The following is a 20,148-nucleotide window of genomic DNA, read 5'->3' as shown; positions in this document are numbered from 1 at the left end:
CTGCTTCTTCCTGTATGTCCTGCTGAATATCCTGCTTCTTCCTGTATGTCCTGCTGAATATCCTGCTTCTTCCTGTATGTCCTGCTGAATATCCTGCTTCTTCCTGTATGCCCTGCTGAACATCTTGCTTCTTCCTGTATGTTCTACTGGAAATTATTGCTGTGTGTTGATGAGAAACTGCTATAGTAGGAAATGTGTGACTGTTGAACGATATTGTATTTTTAACTTTCTCCCAGTGTGCTTTCTGTTATATTACAAAATGTCTGACTCTATTATATGTAACATGGAGCTTTTCTCCCGGGCCTCTGCTGAAAATGGACCTGTGTCCAGTCGGACTTTCCCATTAAACAAATGTAAAATAAAATAAATAATAAAAAAATAAATTGTCAGCCCAAGATAGTGGGATATGTACATGCTGATTTACAAAGTCCATCGAACATGTGGGAGAAACAGACAAATGTAGGTTTTGTAAAACAAAATTGGAAACAGTCACACACCTCATTGCTGGTTATGACATACTAATGGCAGAAGAACTGTATACTGAAAGGCATAATAAATGTGGCAAGACTGTTGCACTGGGGATTGTGCAAACATTATGGTATTGAAGTGTCTGAAAAACACTGGAAACATGAGCCCCAAAGCATCACAGAAAATTATTAAGTTTACATCACATGGGATCATCCATTACCAACAGTTCAAGAGACAGATGTTCGCAAACCAGATATAGTGGTCCAAGAAAAGACGACAGAAGTAGCATTGATAATTGAAATCGCCACACCCAGTGACTACAGTGTCTTGCATACAGAGAGAGACTAAATCAAAATATCAGGATCTGCAGGCAGAAATGAGAGCAATGTGGAAGAAAGCTATCAAGACAGTTCTAATAGTAGTTGGAGCAATGGGTCTTATAAAAAAAGAACCTACAATTGTATTTAGATGCATTACCAATCCATGTAACCCCATCTGAACTGCAGGAGGAGTCTTTACTGGGCACTTTACGAGTGCTTCGAAGAGCAGTTTTGGCTAACATCAAAGAGTGAAACAATACTAATTTCATGTACTTTAACTTGGGAATGGGGTCGATTCCCGTCATGGTTTTAGAAATCCAAAAGATTTGAAGAAATTAAAAAAGGTAGCATTTTCCTGTGACACACCACCATCTGGGGACAGCAGGTATATAGTCTGCAATGCCTGGTAATTCATGAAGGCAAATGATATTGCATAAGCCTTGTATGGTTGTGACCCCTGTCTCCTACAGTATTAGAGAAATAATTATGCCCATACATGTGCAGCAGAAATGTATCAAGAAATTATTCAAGTAGCAATTCAAACCAAGAAACTTGACAAAACGTCCACAAGCTGGCAAATAATTGAATGAGCTCCACAAAAAATCTCACAAAACTTATGAAATTCACCTTATCGTTGAGCACTTTTGTCCCAAAAAGGACGTCAAAACAAAATAATGTCTGTTAAAATAAACATTTTATACTCGTACAATACCCATACCAACCAGTACAAAATCTTGTTTAATTAACCTTCAACCATTAATTTTTGCTATACAGTTAGTCAATTGTTTTTACTGCCTATTATTTGAAGCGTGCTTTTTATTGTTACCATGTCATTCAGATCTGGGAATCTAGTTGTATTTAACCTAAGTTGCCATCTTAGCTCTTTCTCTTCAATGTTATGCCACAGTCCCACGCCTTGGATCATGTTCACTTTTTTCCACTACCAAAAATCTATACCCGTTAAAATCATCACATGGCTGCATGTGTTTAATTAAGGCACTGTTTAGATCTTCCCTCTTAATGTCTTGCAAATGTTCATAAATTCTTTTACACAGGGCTGTACTAGTTTTCCCAACATAGTAACTTGAACAAGCTCAACAAACAGACAAGTATACCACCCAGCAGTATTACAGTTAAAATGTCCCTAACTGTGTGTTTTGAAGTCAAAATTTTGTAATTATAAAGGTTATACTTCCATAATGTACAAACATTGTGGGCACTTCCAACATTTGTGTGAACTTTGATTAGGATTAGGATTCCGGATACTGGCTAAGACTCTTGCAACCCCTATAGTGCCTTTTTTAGGCAAGGTTCAAATTACAAATTCACCACCGTAACAGGTACAAGCAAAATCTGAGGGTAATGCTACTCAATGCTAGAAGTCTAAACCTCAAAATGCACTCACTCGAGGCACTCCTTAAAATGGAGAACATTGACATCTGCGCAGTGACAGAGACCTGGTTCAAATCTCCAGAGAGCACCCCTGCATTACCAGGCTTCAATTCATACCACACCTTTCAGCCACCTAACCCAGAAAGAAGCACTAAAGGCAGAGGTGTGTCCATATTCATTAAGGATATCCACACCTCCAGGCTAGTTGCACCTCATAATGCATCCGAGATTATCCAAGTGCAACTAACACTGGGCAAGACTGCAATCCAAATTGTAGCTTGCTACAGACCCCCCACCATGCCCCAGGATTCACACTCCTCATTTCTTGATACACTGGAAAGTATTAGGGTACAACCCAACACCCTAATAATGGGCGATTTCAACTACCCCACCATTAACTGGGAAAACTACTCATGTACCAACTCTTTTGCTCAACGTTTTCCAGAATTCATAAATTCCAATGCCTTGGATCAACTTATTCACACCCCCACCAGGGGCAGCAATATCCTAGACCTGGTCATTACCAACATGGGAAACCGGTGTTCCACACCAGAGGTCAATTCCTCCTTGGTCAGATCCGACCACAAGCTAATCAGCCTAGACATCCACATCACACCCCTAGCCCCAATTAGGGAAACCATCGTAAAAAACTTCTCAAAAGCCAACTTCACACTTCTTAAGGCAGAAGTGGCAAACTTCATGACACCCATGCAGATGGACAATAGAGGTATGACTGCCGAATCCTACACAAATGCACTTTATAAGCACTTACACGAGTGTATGGATCATGCTATCCCTAATAGAACCAAGATGTTATCCTCTAAAAAAAGGAAGCCAATCTGGTGGACCTCTGCCATAAACAAACTCTACAACAGAAGAAACTGTTGCAAAAAAAGAGTAAAATCCCATGACTGGAGGAACTCCCTGGTCAACTTCAGTAAGAAGCTGAGATCCCTCATAAAATCCTCCAAAGCTAGTTACGAAAACAAAATTGCCACTGACTCTAAAGACAACCACAAAGCATTCTATAGCTATGTCAAGAATCTAAATGGGAACACTCAGATCTGCTCTGAGTTACAGCATAATGGCACTAAATATACAGAACCAACTGACATTGCCAACATCCTAGCAGACAGGTTCAGTGCTAACTTTACCCCCCTCTCACCCCCTAGAGGGGCCCATCTCTACATCTGAAGAATGCAAAGTTCCTATAATCACGGCTGCACAGGTAAAAAACACACTCTCCAAAGCAAAGAACACAGCATCCATGTGACTTGACAATATCCCAGGCTGCGTTCTGCATGAACTACAGAATGAACTGGCACCCTACCCAAGTACCATGTTCAATCATAGCCTCACCTCAGGCTTTGTACCCACTGAATGGTGCACTGCGACTGTTATCCCACTCCACAAAGGGGGAGCCACGACGGACCCCGGGAACTACCGCCCCATTAGCCTGATGAGCCTGGTCTGCAAGGCCATGGAACGTATCATTATGGAACTCCTAAACAAAGACATTGGTAATCTCCAAACTCTGGACCCTACACAGTTTGGATTTGTAAAAGGCAGATCATGTCTCCTAAACCTGATTGACTTCTTTGAAGCAATCACCAAAGCCATAGATCAGGGTAAAATGGTTCACACAGCTTATCTAGATCTCGCCAAGGCTTTCAACACCATTCCCCACTCTGGAATTATAGATAAGCTCATTAAACTAGGTATAAATCTCTATGTCACAAGATGGGTTGCCAACTGGCTCATGGACAGAGCCCACACTATGAAAGTAGCTGATTCCAAATCAGACATCAGACCAGTGACAAGTGGAGTACCACAGGGTTCAGTCCTGGGTCCTCTCCTGTTTGGTATCTACTTCTCTGAAGTGCAGGCCAACACAGAAGTACTTTGGCTAACAAAGTTTGCAGATGACTGCAAACTAGAAGCCATAATCGAACTCCTAACAATGTGGACAAACTACAAAAGGGCATCAATGAGACAGATACCTGGTGTCAAAGCCATGACCTGAAGCTCAATGCCAAAAAGTATATTGTCATCCCCTTTGGTAAAAACTCTGTACCCATGAACTACCACATAGCTGGTAGTCTACTTAATGCCGAAAATGTGATGAGACCTTGGGATACAGGTGGACAGTAGTCTCTCCTTTGATAATCACATCGCCACAGTGGTCAGGAAATCCTTCTACGTGGCTCATTTCATCACAAAAGGATTCTCATCCAGAAAAAAAAAGAGGTCATTGTTCCCCTCTACTCATCACTCATTAGACCCATTATAGAGTACAACGCCCCTTTTGGTATGTACCTCACAAGACATCTACAACTGGAAAGACCACAGAAATACCTTACAAAGGGGATTACTGGCCTCAAACATATACCCTATGCAGACTGTCTCAAAAAACTACAGCTTTACTCTATTGCATATCGCCTACTCGGGGGCGATCTCTGCCTAACATACAAAGCTATGCCAAACCCAGAGCTGTTGGACATGCTCCACTTAAAGAAGTCCCAATCCCTCAGAGCAACACGCTCTAGGGACCTTAACCTTGTCACCACAATAAACAGAACATGCTGGAGGGATAGATAACTGTCCCAGAGACTTCCCATACTCTGGAACATGCTACCCATCTATGTCAAACAGAGCTCCTCATTAGCACTCCAAGAAAAATCTTGATTGGATGGAAAATGGGAAATTCATCCTGGGGATCACTTCTGTGGCTCTGCTTGACAGGGGCACAGGAAAATAATTTTCTTGGGTGGCGAAAGCCAGGGTACATTTTTTGGCTAGGCTTGTAAGGGCCCTAGGGCCAATAGCCTAGTACCTACCTATGAACATATGAACTTCTTTATCCTTTTCCACACTAAGAATTGTCATTTTCCCATTTTCTAATAATCCCTTAATATTTATATTCCTTTTAAAAATAAATTTAGGGCTAGTTCCAGTATGCCCCTTAAAATCATCATCACTAATTTTCAAGAACCAGCTATCTGTCATCCCTCTAATTAGGTCATTCACATTACTCATAAATGTTAACACTACTGCATTTTCAAAACCCTTCGTTTCTTATTTTTAAATTCTACCCCCATTGTTCATTTACTCTAGCAGAAGTACATATTCTCCCTAGATTCTCTTCAAAATAACTTCCTGCGTTGGTAAAATAAGATGATCTGGATAACCACTGCCACAAAATAGCTTGATTTAATAGTTCATTTCCTACAAAAAAAAAAAAAAAAAAAAAAAAAAAAACTTCCTCCGATGCCATTCACCACCCTCACCAAATTCCCTTTCGCTGGTCCCTTTCTCTGATGTTCAGGGTGTAAACTGTCAATAAGCAAACAGAAAAATGTACTATTGGGAAAAACATTTTATATTTTGCTCTGATTACATGAATTGTATTTTGAAATATTTCAGGCTTTTGGATGACATACTTCTGCTTTGGACAGGAACAACTGATAGCTTGCATAATTTTTTTCAGTTATGTTAATAGCAACAATGCCTTTTTTAAAGTTTACATAAAACTACTCTAAGGTATTGTTGAATTATTTACACATGCAAATATATTGTGCTAACATTTTATATCAAACATTCATAGAAAGGAGTCTTTTTTATCTAATATTTGCATGTTGACCGTTTATACTCTGAACATCAGAAAAAGGGACCAGTGAAAGTGCAGATGGTGCAGTTGGAGAGAATGGCATCAGAGGAAGGGTTGTTTTTGCAGGAAATGAACTACTTAGTCACGCTATTTACTTTACCAATACTTGAAGTTATTTTGAAGAGAATCCAGGGGGAGTATGTACCTCTGTTGGAGAAAATGAACAATAGGGTAAAATTTTAAAATAATAAACAAGAAGGGTTTGAAAACACAATGGTGTTAACGTTTACGAGTAATGTGAATGACCTAATTAGAGGGATGAGAGAGAGTTGGTTTTGATAACTAGCGATGATGATTTTACGGGGCATTTTGGAACTAGCCCTACATGTATTTTTAAAAGGAATAGAAATATTAAAGGATTACAAAATGGGAGCAGGACAGTATTTAGTGTGGCAAAAAGATCGCATATAAATGTGTGGCGTGCCCACAATGTCCATATATTATGGAAGTAGAAACATCACTATTAAAAAATGACTTCAAAATACATAGTAAGAGACATTTTAACTGTAATACTGCTGGGTGGTATACTTGTCTGTTTGTTGAGCTTGTTCAAGTTACTATGTTGGGAAAACTAGTACAAGCCCTGTGTAAAAGAATTTATGAACATTTGCATGACACTAAGAGGGAAGATCTAAACAGTGCCTTAGTTAAACACATGCAGCCATGTGATGATTTTAATCGGTATACATTTTTGGTAGTGGAAAAAACTGTACATGATCCAAGGCATGGGACCGTGGCATAACATAATTGAAGAGAAAGATCTGAGATGGCAACTTAGGTTAAATGCAGCTAGATTCTCAGGTCTGAATGACATGGCAACAATAAAAAGCACGCTCCAAAGACTGCATAATAGGCCGTAAAAACAATTGACTAATTGTATAACAAAAACGAATGGCTAAAGGTTAATTAAACAAGATATTGTACTAGTTGGTAGGGGGATTGGATGAGTATAAACTATTTATTTATGGGTGTTATTTTATGTTCTGATGAAGTCCTGTCTGGCACCAAAATGCTTAAGAACAGAGAGGTGAATTATGTAAGTTTTGTGTGATTTCTGTTGAGCTCATTTGATTATGTGCCAGCCTGAGGATTTTTCTTTTTTTTTTAATCAAGAAATTACTTAAATATTTGAGTCCCCTACCTCAGATATATCAAAGGTGTCCTCTTGTTTGCTTTTATTAGGTACCTCTAGATGGGGCACTAAAAGCAATGCATTTCATAGTTCCCACTGCAGCATTAAGTCCATTTATTCCTCTAGATCCACACTGCACTCATATATATTAGCAAACACCCAGCTAATATCTGTTAACACAGAAACTTATGTCAACTGCTTTGAAGTCATCTGATCGTGTGTTATACTTTGACAGTAAAATTTTCTATCATGCCAGCTACAGACACAGCTAATAGTGTTGATGCATCTCAAATGCTGCCACTGTTGCAAGCATATTCGTGAATTACAGCACCACAAATCTGGATGTCCTTTTTAAACATAATGCTGTTAATCATGACTTACTTTTGTAGACCTTTTAGTTATGTACTTACCATAACTTTGGATGTATGGGATCCATCTCGCCTACATTCATAACTGATGGGTTCGGAGCCGCTCTGACTCGGCCACTATACACTAGAACAAAGTCTCTCATTGGCTGGGCTACCCCTTATCCCAGAATGCACCACGCCTGCTTCCCCAGATCTTGTTTGTTCGCTTTCATACATTCATACAGGTACAGAAACACATACCAATAACTGTAACCAACTAAAGCCCTTCCAGAGGAGAGCTTAGCAAGATCAATATTTCCTCCAAATCCAAAAGGTAGGGGGAAGGAGGGTGGGTATGTATGAATGTTGGCGAGATGGATCCCATACATCCAAAGTTATGGTAAGTACATAACTAAAAGATGTAATGGGATCCTATCTCGCCTACATTCATAACTGATGGAACAGCATCTCTAGCACCTAAAACCCCGGGTGGCTCACAGGAACACACTCCTGAGAACTGCGGAACCAAATGAAGCTCTGCCTCGGGAAGCCACATCAACCTTGTAATGAGAAATGAAGGTGTGCGGAGAAGACCAAGTAGCAGCCGCACAAATATCACCTATTGAAACTTTGGGGTGAAAAGCTACAGAGGTGGCCGTAGCCCTGGTAGAATGAGCTTTGAGTGGGAAAGGCAACTCTCTGCCTGACTGGGAATAAATGAAAGAGATGCAATCCTTAATCCATTTGGCAATGGTGATTTTGGCAACTGGTAGACCTAACCTATTCTCCGCAAAGGACACAAACAGTTGGTTAGATTTTTGTGTTTGAGTGGTCCTATCTAAGTAAAAACGCAGTTGCCTGTGAACATCCAACTGGTGGAAGGTATATTCTGCTCTATTAGAAAAATTTGGAAAGAAAACTGGGAGCACCAATGATTGCTGAATGCATAAAGGGGATGCTACCTTAAGCAAAAAGGATGGATTCAATTTAAGAGAAACTCTGTCTTTGTGAAAATTCAAATAAGGAGGGGAAGAACTGAGAGCCTGAAGCTCTGAAACCCGCTTAGCAGAAGTTATTGCCACTAGAAAGCCCGTTTTCCACGACAGAAATTTTATATCACAAGTGGCTGCCGGCTCAAAGGGACGGGCAGTTAAAGAGGCCAGAACCAAATTTAATTCCCAAGGGGGCACAGGATGAGCCATAGGAGGCCTGAGGAGCCAGGCTCCCTTAAGAAAGGACTTGCAAAGTCTGTTAGCCATTAATGAAGGCTCTATAGCAACATGAAAATTAGATATAGCCGCCAGTTGAACTTTAATTGTGGAGACTGAAGAGCCTGAATGAAACAATGAAGCTAGAAATTCCAAGACGTGCGGAACTGGGGCCATAAGAGGATCAATGCCTCGCTGCTGGGCCCAACAAACAAACCTTTTCCATTTGCTGGAATACAGCTTAACGGTGGACGGCTTGTGGGAAGAGAACAAGATGTGCATCACTTCTGAAGAGAGAGAGAGAGATCTCTAAGGATGGAAGTGGAGTAACCAAGCAGCCAGTCGCAGCAACCGGAGGGACAGATGAGTGTCCCGACTGATGAGACAACAGGTCCGGCACTGGGTCCAGAATCCAGGGGCCCTGTACCGCATACTTCTGAAGGAATGGGAACCAAACCTGACGGGGCCAATGTAGGGTGACCAAAATCATGTGGCACCCGACATGAAGAGCCTTCTGAATCACCCTCAGGAGAAGGGGAATCGGGGGGACGGCATAAAGCAGACCGGGGGGCCAATTGTGGGCTAGAGCGTCCCTGGGAGACTGCCCCTGAGAGGGAGTCAGAGTGAAGAACTCTCTGCACTTCGCATTGTTGGGACTGGCGAACAAGTAGCAACAAGGGAGACCCCCATTTGGCGAAGATCTGCACAGCCACTCTGTTGTTGAGGGACCACTCGTGGGGCAACAGGAGAGTCCTGCTGAGCCTGTCTGAAATCACATTGGCTTTTCCCCGGAATGTGCGTGGCTACTAGGAAACATTGAGAGGCTATGGCCCAGTGCCATACTCTCATGGCCTCCCTGCAAAGGGGGTAGGACCTGGTTCCGCCCTGCTTGTTTATGTGCCAAACTACCGACATGTTGTCGGATAGAATCGCAATAGTACCTTGGGGGAGAGCATGATGAAGTGCTTGTAAAACCAGAAGCACCGCTCTCATTTCCAGGATATTGATGTGAAGGTGCGCTTCGCAATCCTGCCAAGTGCCTTGGACAGACCTGTCCAGATAATGACCCCCCACCCTATCTGGGAGGCGTCCATGGTCACTGTGACAACAGGGGGCTGAAGGGCGAAAGGACGCCCCCGGTCCAGATTGGACCGACACAGCCACCAATGGAAGTCCCGACAACTGTCCGTAATCAGAACCAGGTGGTTCAGGGGAAGTTCTTGGTACGACCATTGAACCGATAACAGCCATTGCAGCACCCGCATGTGCAGCCTGGCTAACGGTACTAAGAGGATAGTTGCAGCCATCGTGCCCAATAACTGAAGAATCTGTCTGGCAGGAACTCGAGATTTGGGTAACAAATTTAGAACCTGTGATTGTAGAACCTGAATTCTTTCTGATGGCAAAAATGCCCACATCCTTTTTGTGTCTAACTCTGCGCCTATAAAGGAGATACGCTGAGATGGCCGCAGCACAGATTTTTTCCAATTGAAAGAGATTCCCAGCGAGAGACCCAAAGTTACTGTGGCCATCAGCGCTTGAATCAGAAGATGCTTGGAGGTGGCAGTGAGGAGCCAGTCGTCAAGATAGGGAAACACTTGGAATCCTACACTTCTCAGGTGAGCTGTCACCACTGCCAGACACTTGGTAAACACCCTGGGGGCTGTGGTGAGACCAAAGGGCAGTGCACAAAACTGGAAATGACTGGTTCCTAGGCAGAAGCGTAAATGACTCCTGGACTCTTGACGTACCAAAATGTGATAGTAAGCGTCCTTGAGGACTATGGAGCACATCCAGACATCCTTCTCCAATAACGGGAGAATGGACTGAAGGGTGACCATCCGGAACTTGGACTTCTTCACAAAACAATTTAATGAGCTTAGGTCCAAAATGGGCCTTACGTCCCCTGTCTTTTTTGGCACCAAAAATAATCTTGAGTAAGTTCCTGATCCCATCTGGTTGGCGGGGACGGGCTGGATTACCCATTTGCTTAGCAGCTTTGAAACTTCTACGGCTGCCAGATCTCGTTGACTGGGTGGCACGTCCAGGATTCTCCTTGTAGGAGGAGGGGGCTTGAAAAAGGGGATGAGGTAGCCTCCGGTTACAATGCGAAGCACCCACTGATCCTTGGTTATAGATTCCCAAGCCTGTGGCTCCAGAGAAGCACAGCCGGGCCACATCCTAGCGATGTTGAGGGTAGGAGGAACCACGAAAGGAGTCGCGGTCTCCAGAGTTACGGGGGCCTCTGCCACCTCTAGGGCGGCGTCTTCCTGAATCACCCCCCGCCTCTGGAGGGGGGATCACTTGGTGGAGTAGAGAAGAACTTTTGGGATTTCCTGAACCACATTTTCCCTCCTCTCTGGGCCTTGGGATAAGGTCTAGAGGGAGCGGAAAAACGGGCCCCAACAGCAGTCAAGGTCTTGCCTCCTGCTCGCACCGAGTAAGTGTGTCCTTCACCTTGGGTCCAAACAAAGAAGACCCATCAAAGGGGGCGTCGGCAATGGAAGACTTAAAGGCCTCCGTGAGTGGACACAAGCGTAACCAGGCTCGTCTCCGAAGAGCCACTCCTGTGCCCGCTGCTCTACTCGCCCCTTCTGCTGCATAGGAAATGAGCCTCATGGACGAGTTGACAATAGAAGATAGGGTAGTCATCTGGGCGCCTACGGTCTGTGCTAACACCTCAGGAAGATTACCCGCAAGAGACACTAACTCCTTGAGGAGGTCCCTTTGGAGCCTTGTAAAATGACAGAGATAGTTCAGTGACCGCAGGGTAAAGGTCGCTGAAGAAAGGGTACGCTTCCCATACCTATCCATGCTCCTAGAATCCTTATTAGGAGGATGAATAGATGTTGAAGCCTCTGCCACGTCTTGCTGAGTGGCAGATGCCACCACCATAGCATCAACTGCAACGCCCTTAGTGAGGAATTCCTTCTGGGGAGGGGCTGAAAGAAACTTATTAGGCCTGGCAGGCACCGGTTCCGCTGTATCAGGATGTTCCCACACCCTCCGAGAGATTAGATCTAATAACTCGTCGAAGGGTGGAGACACCCAGGAGGAGGAGGGCTGGGCCCCGAAGGCCTTGAGGAAGACTGACTCCTCAGCGGTAGGGGCTTTGGATTGCCAATCGCCTCTCTGTCTAAAGATCTCAAGGATATCCGAGAAGGAGACGTCATCCGAGGACGATTTAGGGGACCCCTCCGCATCATCGAGGTCAGTATCTGAAGTGACGGATTCATCTTGGGAATCAACGTGCTTCCTCTTACACAGTTTCTTCCTTGGGGGTTCATCTGAAGCAGATTCAGAAGGACCCCCCGGAAGAAGGGAACCATCTAAGGGGGTATCCTCAGGCCCCGGGGCCCCACTGTCATGGGAAAGAATGTTTCCAGAGGGACCAGTACCCAAAACTTGGGACGGTGGGGTAGAAACCTGCTGAACCGGCAAGGTCATGGCCAGCGCACTCCTCATGGCCTCAAAAGCAGGACCTCCAGACTCTGCAGAGGGCACTTGCTGAGAGACCACGGCAGTACCGGGAATATCTGCGGCCGATGCTCCGAGGGGAAGACTGGGCATCGAAGAGGCGAGCTCTACAGTGTTGCCCTCGGCCCCCACCGAGGAAGACCCGGTACCAAACCCTGACACCGAGGACAGGGTAGGAATGAAGGTCGGAGCAGAGAAACTCCGAGGGGGTCCCTGCTCCGACTGGACGATTCCACTGCGTTCTACCCGCACCGACTCCAACGGCTCCAAGGGGGTCGGAGGAGGAATCAAATGCATGGAATGTGGAATCGGCTCCGAAGCCGAATGGGCTGGAGCCGAGATCATTTTAGTAAAAACTGGGGACTGGAACAGCCTCTGGATAACCCTATTCAAATCCAAATCCAACAACCTAGAGGATTTGGAGGAAATAGACTGGGGCCGAGAAGAATTCTGCCTCGGCTCCGATAAAGCAGGGGATCGGCTCCGAAAGGGTTCCAGCACTATCAGAGCCGAGACCGGAACCGTTTGTAATGGTGTCGGCGCCGAAGGAGGCTCCGGGGCCGAGGGGGGAGAGTCTGAGCTGCACACCTCCAACGGCTCCAAGACCAAAGGAGCTGAAGTAGGTGATTGGCCTCTCAATGCACTAACCTGCGGCTCCGACACCAATGGAGCCGAGGGAAGAAGTACCGAGGCAGACCCTTCAGCCATCGGCTCCGAAGCCATTGGAGCAGAGGAAGAAGTCGTCGATCCATGTTTCTTAGCTGTCGGAGCCGACGATCTATGCTTCTTGGGTGTCGGGCCCGACGGACTGGTCGGAGCAGACGATCTCTTCTTTTTAGAAGCTGGAGATGAAGCTAACGCTTCCTCAAATGAAGGCTTAATCAGACCCCTGAGTATCAGCTTGTTTTTTCTTTCCTGGAGAACCCTGGAAGAAAAAGCATGACACACACTGCAAGTATCCTGTAGATGTTTAGGTCCTAAACAGTACACGCAGACAGCATGGCTGTCTGTAATACACATTTTATAATTACATTTTGCACACTTTTTAAAACCTGATTTCTGCTCCTTAGACATTTTGAGCACGGTAGAAAAACAGGTAACAGTTAGCTAGAATACACAGGTAAACTAATATATGGGCTTAGCCCAATACAACAGATCAAAATACACAGAAGTAAGGTAATATATGGGCTAAAGCCCTCTAACTTAAATGGGCTTAGCCCGAAAACTATTTCAGTCACACAACAAGAAGAAAATATAAACACACAATAAGGGCAAATGCCCTCTAACTCAAATGGGACTTGCCCAGTACACTAGAAGCGTGAAAAAAAATTAAATTTAAGTTTATACAAAACTGACCACAAACGCTCACAAAGCTGTTAAAACAGCTGTTTGTTCAAAAGCTGACAGAAACCCTAGCCAAAAAGGTCAAGAAAATACACTTAGCTCCAGCCAAGTCGAGACCACGTCCAGCTTGAAAAGCGGCAAACGAGATCTGGGGAAGCAGGTGTGGTGCATTCTGGGATAAGGGGTAGCCCAGCCAATGAGAGACTTTGTTCTAGTGTATAGTGGCCGAGTCGGAGCAGACAGATCGGCTCCAAACCCATCAGTTATGAATGTAGGCGAGATAGGATCCCATTACATCCTCATTTGCACGTCATTATGCACTTAACATGTGCCTACTCAATTACATATCATTATATGCTCATTTACATACCCCTTTCCCTGAGTTCCCATTGGTCTTTAGATCTAGCTGGTTCTAAGAATCACTATCCAGACATGTGGCTCTGATTTCAGCACAACATACTTCATACACAGTATGCAACTGGATATAAATAGTGGGCATTAACTCCGCACAGATGGGTAAAAGCAGAAGTGTTACTTTTTTTTAACACTGTTTGCAGTAAACTACTTGCAAAGTGATATATGATAACTTTGCAAAATTTATTTATTTATTTATTTATTTTACATTTGTTTACCGGGCTGGTCTGACTGGATATATTTCCATTTTCAGCAGAGGCCCGGGGAGAAAAGCTCCACATAGAGACAAAACACAGTTACGTTATACATAAAAAGAAAAAATAAGTAGCAGGTTAAACAAGATTAATACAGCATTACAGAATTGTACATATATACCCTATAGAGAAAACAATTAAGTTGTAGTTATAAAAATACAAAAATAGAAAGGTTCTATAGCAGTAAAATATTTGTGGCAAGAGTAGAGCACATTCAGCAAATTTCTTATACATACAAAATTCTTAATGGATTGTAATAGATGCTACTTGTAAAAGAAGTAGATTCTTAGGGAAACGTCTCAAAGTGTAGGTAGTAGAGAGTGAATAGAAAAAAATTGTGGAAGTCGCAATTTTAGTCAGGATTGAAGCATGGGCATAACCAGTGTATTGTAAGGTGTTTTTTCAGCTTTTGTTTAAAGAAAACAGGGGAGGGAATGGGAGTTAGAGCAGTAGGTAGAAGATTCCAATATTTACCGATGGTATTGGAGAATAGGGAGTCACCTGCAATGTTATTAGACTTAGTTAAGGTTACTAGAAGTTTGTTAGAAGAGCGTAATGAATGTAGGTTAGTGTAAGGGGTAAATAGATTAGAAAGTATAGGTGTGTTATTAGGTTGGTAAAATATCCTATGGACAAAGGTGAGTTGGGAGAGTATCAACATGTTTTTTAGTTCAAGCCAGTGCAGTTGCTGTAGGTTCAGACAGTGGTGAGTTCTAAATTGGTTCCCAGTAACAAACCTAGCAATGCTATTGTAAGTATTAGCCAGTTTAGAGAGATTATTTTTCTTTAGGTTAGTGTATATAGGTGAAGCATAGAGAAGAGTGGAAATAAGATGAGAGTGGGCAAGTGTAGCTTTGGCTGTAGGAGTTAAGAACATTTTAATTCTGTAGAAGGAGCCCAGTTTTCTATTTACAGTTTTGACAGTATTGTTTATGTGGTTATCAAAGGTAAGATTATTGTCTATAGTGACACCTAGTAGCTTGGTGGTAGTGTCAGGGGATATAAGGGTGCCATTCTTGGATAAGATAGAGAATTCTATTGGGGAGGACCTAATAGTAGGCTTAAAGAGCAAGAGTTTGGTTTTAGCATTCAAAAGGAGACAGCGTTTTAAGAACCATGCCTCAACTGTGTTAAATACATTTTGTGTTAGTGTTTGTAATTCTGAAATGGTTTTAGCAGAACATATGAGTGTAGAATCATCTGCGTATTGTATGCATGTAGCTTGAGGTGTAGCTACTTGTAGGTCATTTATGAATAAAGAGAATAGAAGAGGTCCAAGAATAGAGCCTTGGGGGACACCAAGTGAGACTGGCAGAAGAGATGAGAGTTTGTTATCCCAGAGAACTGCCTGTTTCCTATTATTGAGGTAGGAAGTGAACCAGTGAATTGCCTTGGGTTCTAAAGAAAGAGATTCTAGTATTTTTATGAGCAGGGGGTGGTTGACCATATCAAAGGCTTTTGACAGGTCTAAAAAGAGTGCTGATGAGAGAATATTCTTGTTGCGGTTTTTATTGATGAAATCCGTAAAGGAAAGGAGAGCAACACCAAGCTAAGTAAAATCTGCATTTCTGATCTCTTAGAAAAAAATGTATATTATCTTTTTGTTTATAAAACTATAAAATGATGAATTTAGTTTGACAGTTTTTACATGCATTTTGGTGTGTGCATTTAGTTTAATCTAACTGTATTTGTAACTAACAGTTCAGCTAAAATATTTTGAGCAGCACATGAGGTACTGTCCCATTTTTACAGGGTGAGCAGACTGCGAAGATTTTATATATGTAATAGGTGCAATTAAAATTGTTAAACCATTTGTATATACAAATTTAAGGTTTTCCATATTCTTTTGGCTGCTTTATTTTAAATATTCTTAAATATGTAACTAAAATATGTAAATGTGAAATGTTAAATATGTTACTGTTGTAAAATGTGTAACAGGATTACAAATATGGAACTGTACACAAAATATGTAACAATATATGCAACAATGCTTTATATGTGGAGCTTTTCTCCCCAGACCTCCTCTGAAAACAGAGAAAATAACCCAGTCAAACTATTCCGGTAAACAAATGTCAAATAAATACATTTTTGGATCCGTAGTTTTCTGATGTTACCTACTCTTAAATTAGGAGTTCAAATTAGGATGGACTGTGCTACTGCAAAGACTGAAAAACAAAGCTATTTGCATCATTTTGTGTTTCCTGGAGGAGAATTTGTAAATGGTGAAACACCTAATTTTGAAAACCATTATGAATATGGCAACCTACATTATAGAAAGATAAACCTTTATGATTATTACAACAAATATCAGTTGTGCACCCTGCATTTGTTACTGAATAGTGGGAAGCTCCCATCCAACACACACACACACACACACACACACACGGGTGTGTGCACAGATTCAAATATTATCACATTCATTGAGCATACTGCATTACAATACCCAATTTCTTGTTAAGAATTTCTATGCACTTTTACTGGGAGAAACCTCTGTTTGCAAACTCACACACTGAGTGAACGGATAATAGTTCAGCCATAGCAATACTATTAGAATCCACAGAGTTTTGTAGATTTTGCATTATTTTTAATGCACAAGTTCTTTTTTTTTTATTGTTTCAATATAGCTTAGTTCCTTTATCCTTGTCGAGGACAATTGACATAATTACTGAAGAAAAACCTTTAAGCTGTCAGTCTGAAATAATTTAATTTTTGCTTACATTAGCATGTTTTACTTCAAGTAATTCTATACATTTGGCAACTGCTTCAAAAGTAATTAGCTCAATGGGTTATAGAGCATTTTTCACAAAGCAAATTACTGTATGTGTATATAAAACACCTGTTTCAATGCATATATAATGAACCACTACATGAATAAAATAAGCAATGTGTTTCATACAAAAAATATATATTAGAATTTTGCTGCTGAGATGGCTTCTGGAACTAACATAAATGGTGTTACATACCCATAGCAGCATCTTCTACTCCATTGTCTAGGTATCCTTCAAAGGCGAACTCCTCCTTTATATGCTGTATCACCTTACGCAGGGAAATCAGTTTAGCATCAACTGAGGTCTCATCTGTCACGTGTGGGTGACCAGCAATCTGGAACGTCAATATTGACGGGCTGCATTCTGATGAAACAATTGTTGATTTGCTGACATCTTTGCTTTCAGACAAAGGCTTATCTTCAACGTTAAGTTTAACTAACTCTTGTGTTATTTTTTTACCAGATAATGGACTTTCTGCACCTAGGTCCTTAGCACTGAGTCTGTTATTCTGCCTTGGCCAGACATTTGACATAATGCTGTTTGTAGCAGTAGCAGGAGAATTTGCATTCAGTTTAGCATCTGTTGCAAGGAAAGGCACTACCTGTTGGTTTGACAGCAGGTCATATGTGGCAGTCTGAAACTGCATGCCAGATAGCTGGTCTGGCACAGCTACCTGAACAGGTACTAATGTAAGAACTCCTGTTTTGGGGTCCTGTCTCAGAAGGAAATTATTCACCTGAGAACTGTTAGAAACAGTCAAATTGTCAAAAGATGAGGACAAAGCAGTTTTCATCTGCTCCTCTCTTTGTTCATTCAAAGTAATAACTGATGCAGTCTGGCCCACAGAAGGAAATGAATCATTAGAACTTTTCTCTTTAGGATATTCTTCAAGCGAGTCACTTTCTGCAATTCTTCTATTGCTAGGGGAATCCCATTTGGAATAATATGGCACTGCAGTTCCTCCACAATTGGCATCCTTTTCAATTTCATTCATTGGTACTGCTCCAATTTTCTGTTGTATTTTCCTTTTTATTGATTTTACATGTTTCTTCTCAGTTGCATTTTTCTGAGAACTTTCAGTACTAAATAGCAAACATACTAAATGTTAAGGTAGGAAATTTGTTGAAAGTACTATTAATAGCAAATGCATTACCCAGCAACAATAGAACTATACACTATGATACACGATGTAGACAACTTTTCATTATCCAACAGTACACTTCTCTCCATATAATTTGTTTTAAGTTGGCACCATACCGCTCAACCTCTTAGAGCAAAAAATCTGGACAAAGCCATAAAAGGAAGTTGGACAAAGGCCCAAAACCAGGGACAGCTTCTAAATATTGTTTTTACAAACTTAAGAGGTCGAGAGAACAGGTTTTGGATTAGCATGAATTTTCTGAACAGTGTGAAGTCTGCAACTAAAATGTCCTTCATTATTTTTGAACTTCAGTTTTTAATGGTTTGCCACTAATTTGCTAAAAAAGACAATTTATGAAAAATGGACCAAAAATATGAGGCAAAATCTGAGCATTTTACAAAAATTTGTACAGTTGAGAGGTATGGTTGGCACACAAGTAAGCATAGCTTAAGTATCTGTAACCTTGCCTGGGATTTTAGTGCTAATTAACTTCCTCCGTGCATACCTTCTTGGGCTTGTCTGACACCAAGAAATTTGCAGTAGGAATCTACTTACTTTTGTATTATATGTCCAATTATGGTTAAGATTCCTGACCCAGTAAAAACCTACACAAAGCATTGGTAGTTCTATCATATTTTTGTCAAAGTGGGTCTACCAAATTACTAATTTTCTGGAACTCCAGGCTATAGAGATACACATTTTCTCTGTTACTACTGCTGAGTGTGAAGCAAAGGCTGGAATGAAAAAAAGAAACATTAGTATATTGCTGGGTGTGAACAAAGGCTAGAATAAATGGAAATATGGGATTACTTCTGATTGTGAAGTATGGAATGAAAGTAAACTTAGTACTCTAGCAGACTAAGAGTGATCACTGAAGAAATTTCTGCAAGGGCACCTGAAGCTGACAAAGTCTCTGTCCTTAAAAATACAATTTACTTTCAGTACTTTATGCAACTGCAAGAATGGGATTGTTACAATGTCTGTAAAAGAACAGTACACACCTGTGAGAGTCAATGAAAAATAGCCGGGGAAAAACAGTTAGTGACACTTTGACCAGTGACTGAGATAAGTAGTAACGCCTCTTAGAGATCAATTATTCTAGCTGGTGTCAGACACCACTACTATGTCAGTGCTGAAGAAATCTATCACCACACTTATCTAGAACTCTTCTGCTCTTAAACACATTCACTTTTAAAAATATTCATGACAGGTATGCCATCATCTCCTTATCAAACTCAACATTAAAAGTCACATTTATTCCCTCAGAAAAACAGATGGCTGTCAGTTACTGAGGCCCTATTCTCACCATTTGTGAGAGAGTATTCTCTAAAATCACTCACCTGGAATTGCATTCCTCCTTTCCACATTTAACTGCTTATAAGTAACATGTCACCTATGTTAATCTCTAAATTGAGCTACTTTTATTTATCCTTTGTTGACGCGGTTAGTCCAACTTGGCCAGTAGCCTCTTTTTAGGGGAGACCCGAGATGGTATGTATATATTACTAAGGAAAAGTTGGCCAGGGCATACGGGAACTTTCCCTACACTTTGGCACAGGGGAGAGACATTGGGTGTTACAGATTCATTCTCCAATTTTTGTCCCAGGTCCAAAGGCAGACTGGAGATACTATGGTGAACAAAATTTAGCTGAGGAGTTATTGAAAAGTCTGGAATTGGTAGAATCATTACAAGTAACAAATGATGGTGAGCAGAGGAAGGAGGATTCATCTGAATTGGAAGAGGAGGAGGTACTGGAGCAGACCGTTTTAGTGGAGGAGATGCAAGCTGATTCAGAGGAAGTATTTCAGTAAAAATTGTTTGCTGAAGAAACTGGGAACCAAAAAGAAAGTATTACAACCCTCCAGTCTGGATTATTTGTTGCAGATGGTTAATGAAAGTGAGCCAGAAAACAATGCAGCATCATGGAGTGACATAATGGAAAAAAACAGAAGATTGGAGGAAAAGGTGAATACAGTGAGAAGCTATATGCATGAACTGTGAGAGGGGTAGGGAAGAAGGGGGGAAATGGAGAAGTTATACCGTTTGAATGAGCAGTAAAAAGGAGATATGAGGTGTAGAACTCCTTGCTTGCACTGCTAGGTATTACTGCAAAGAAGTAAGAGCTTTTATTCTTATTAACAATGAGACTTTCTGTAACTTATATGAGAATAGGCAGTTTATGGAAAATTTCATAGGAAAAAATGAACAAAAAAGA

The 20,148-nt window shown here is 41.7% G+C and overlaps 1 protein-coding gene across 2 annotated transcripts in view; it reads right to left on the bottom strand.

Moving 5' to 3' along the window:
- Window positions 1–20,148, bottom strand: part of KNDC1 (kinase non-catalytic C-lobe domain containing 1) — a 1,471,539-nt gene that overhangs the window by 781,892 nt on the left and 669,499 nt on the right. For both annotated transcript variants that reach the window (XM_044056877.1, XM_044056878.1), the window contains exon 14: window positions 16,987–17,873. In XM_044056877.1, the coding sequence (XP_043912812.1) occupies window positions 16,987–17,873 (887 nt within the window). The remainder of the gene's footprint in view (window positions 1–16,986; window positions 17,874–20,148) is intronic.

The sequence above is a fragment of the Protopterus annectens genome, chromosome 14.part0 (assembly GCF_019279795.1).
Source record: "Protopterus annectens isolate FY-2018-M chromosome 14.part0, PAN1.0, whole genome shotgun sequence".
Lineage (NCBI taxonomy): Eukaryota > Metazoa > Chordata > Ceratodontiformes > Protopteridae > Protopterus > Protopterus annectens.
Note: the sequence above shows the minus strand (reverse complement) of the source record. Positions and strands in the feature narration are given on the sequence as shown.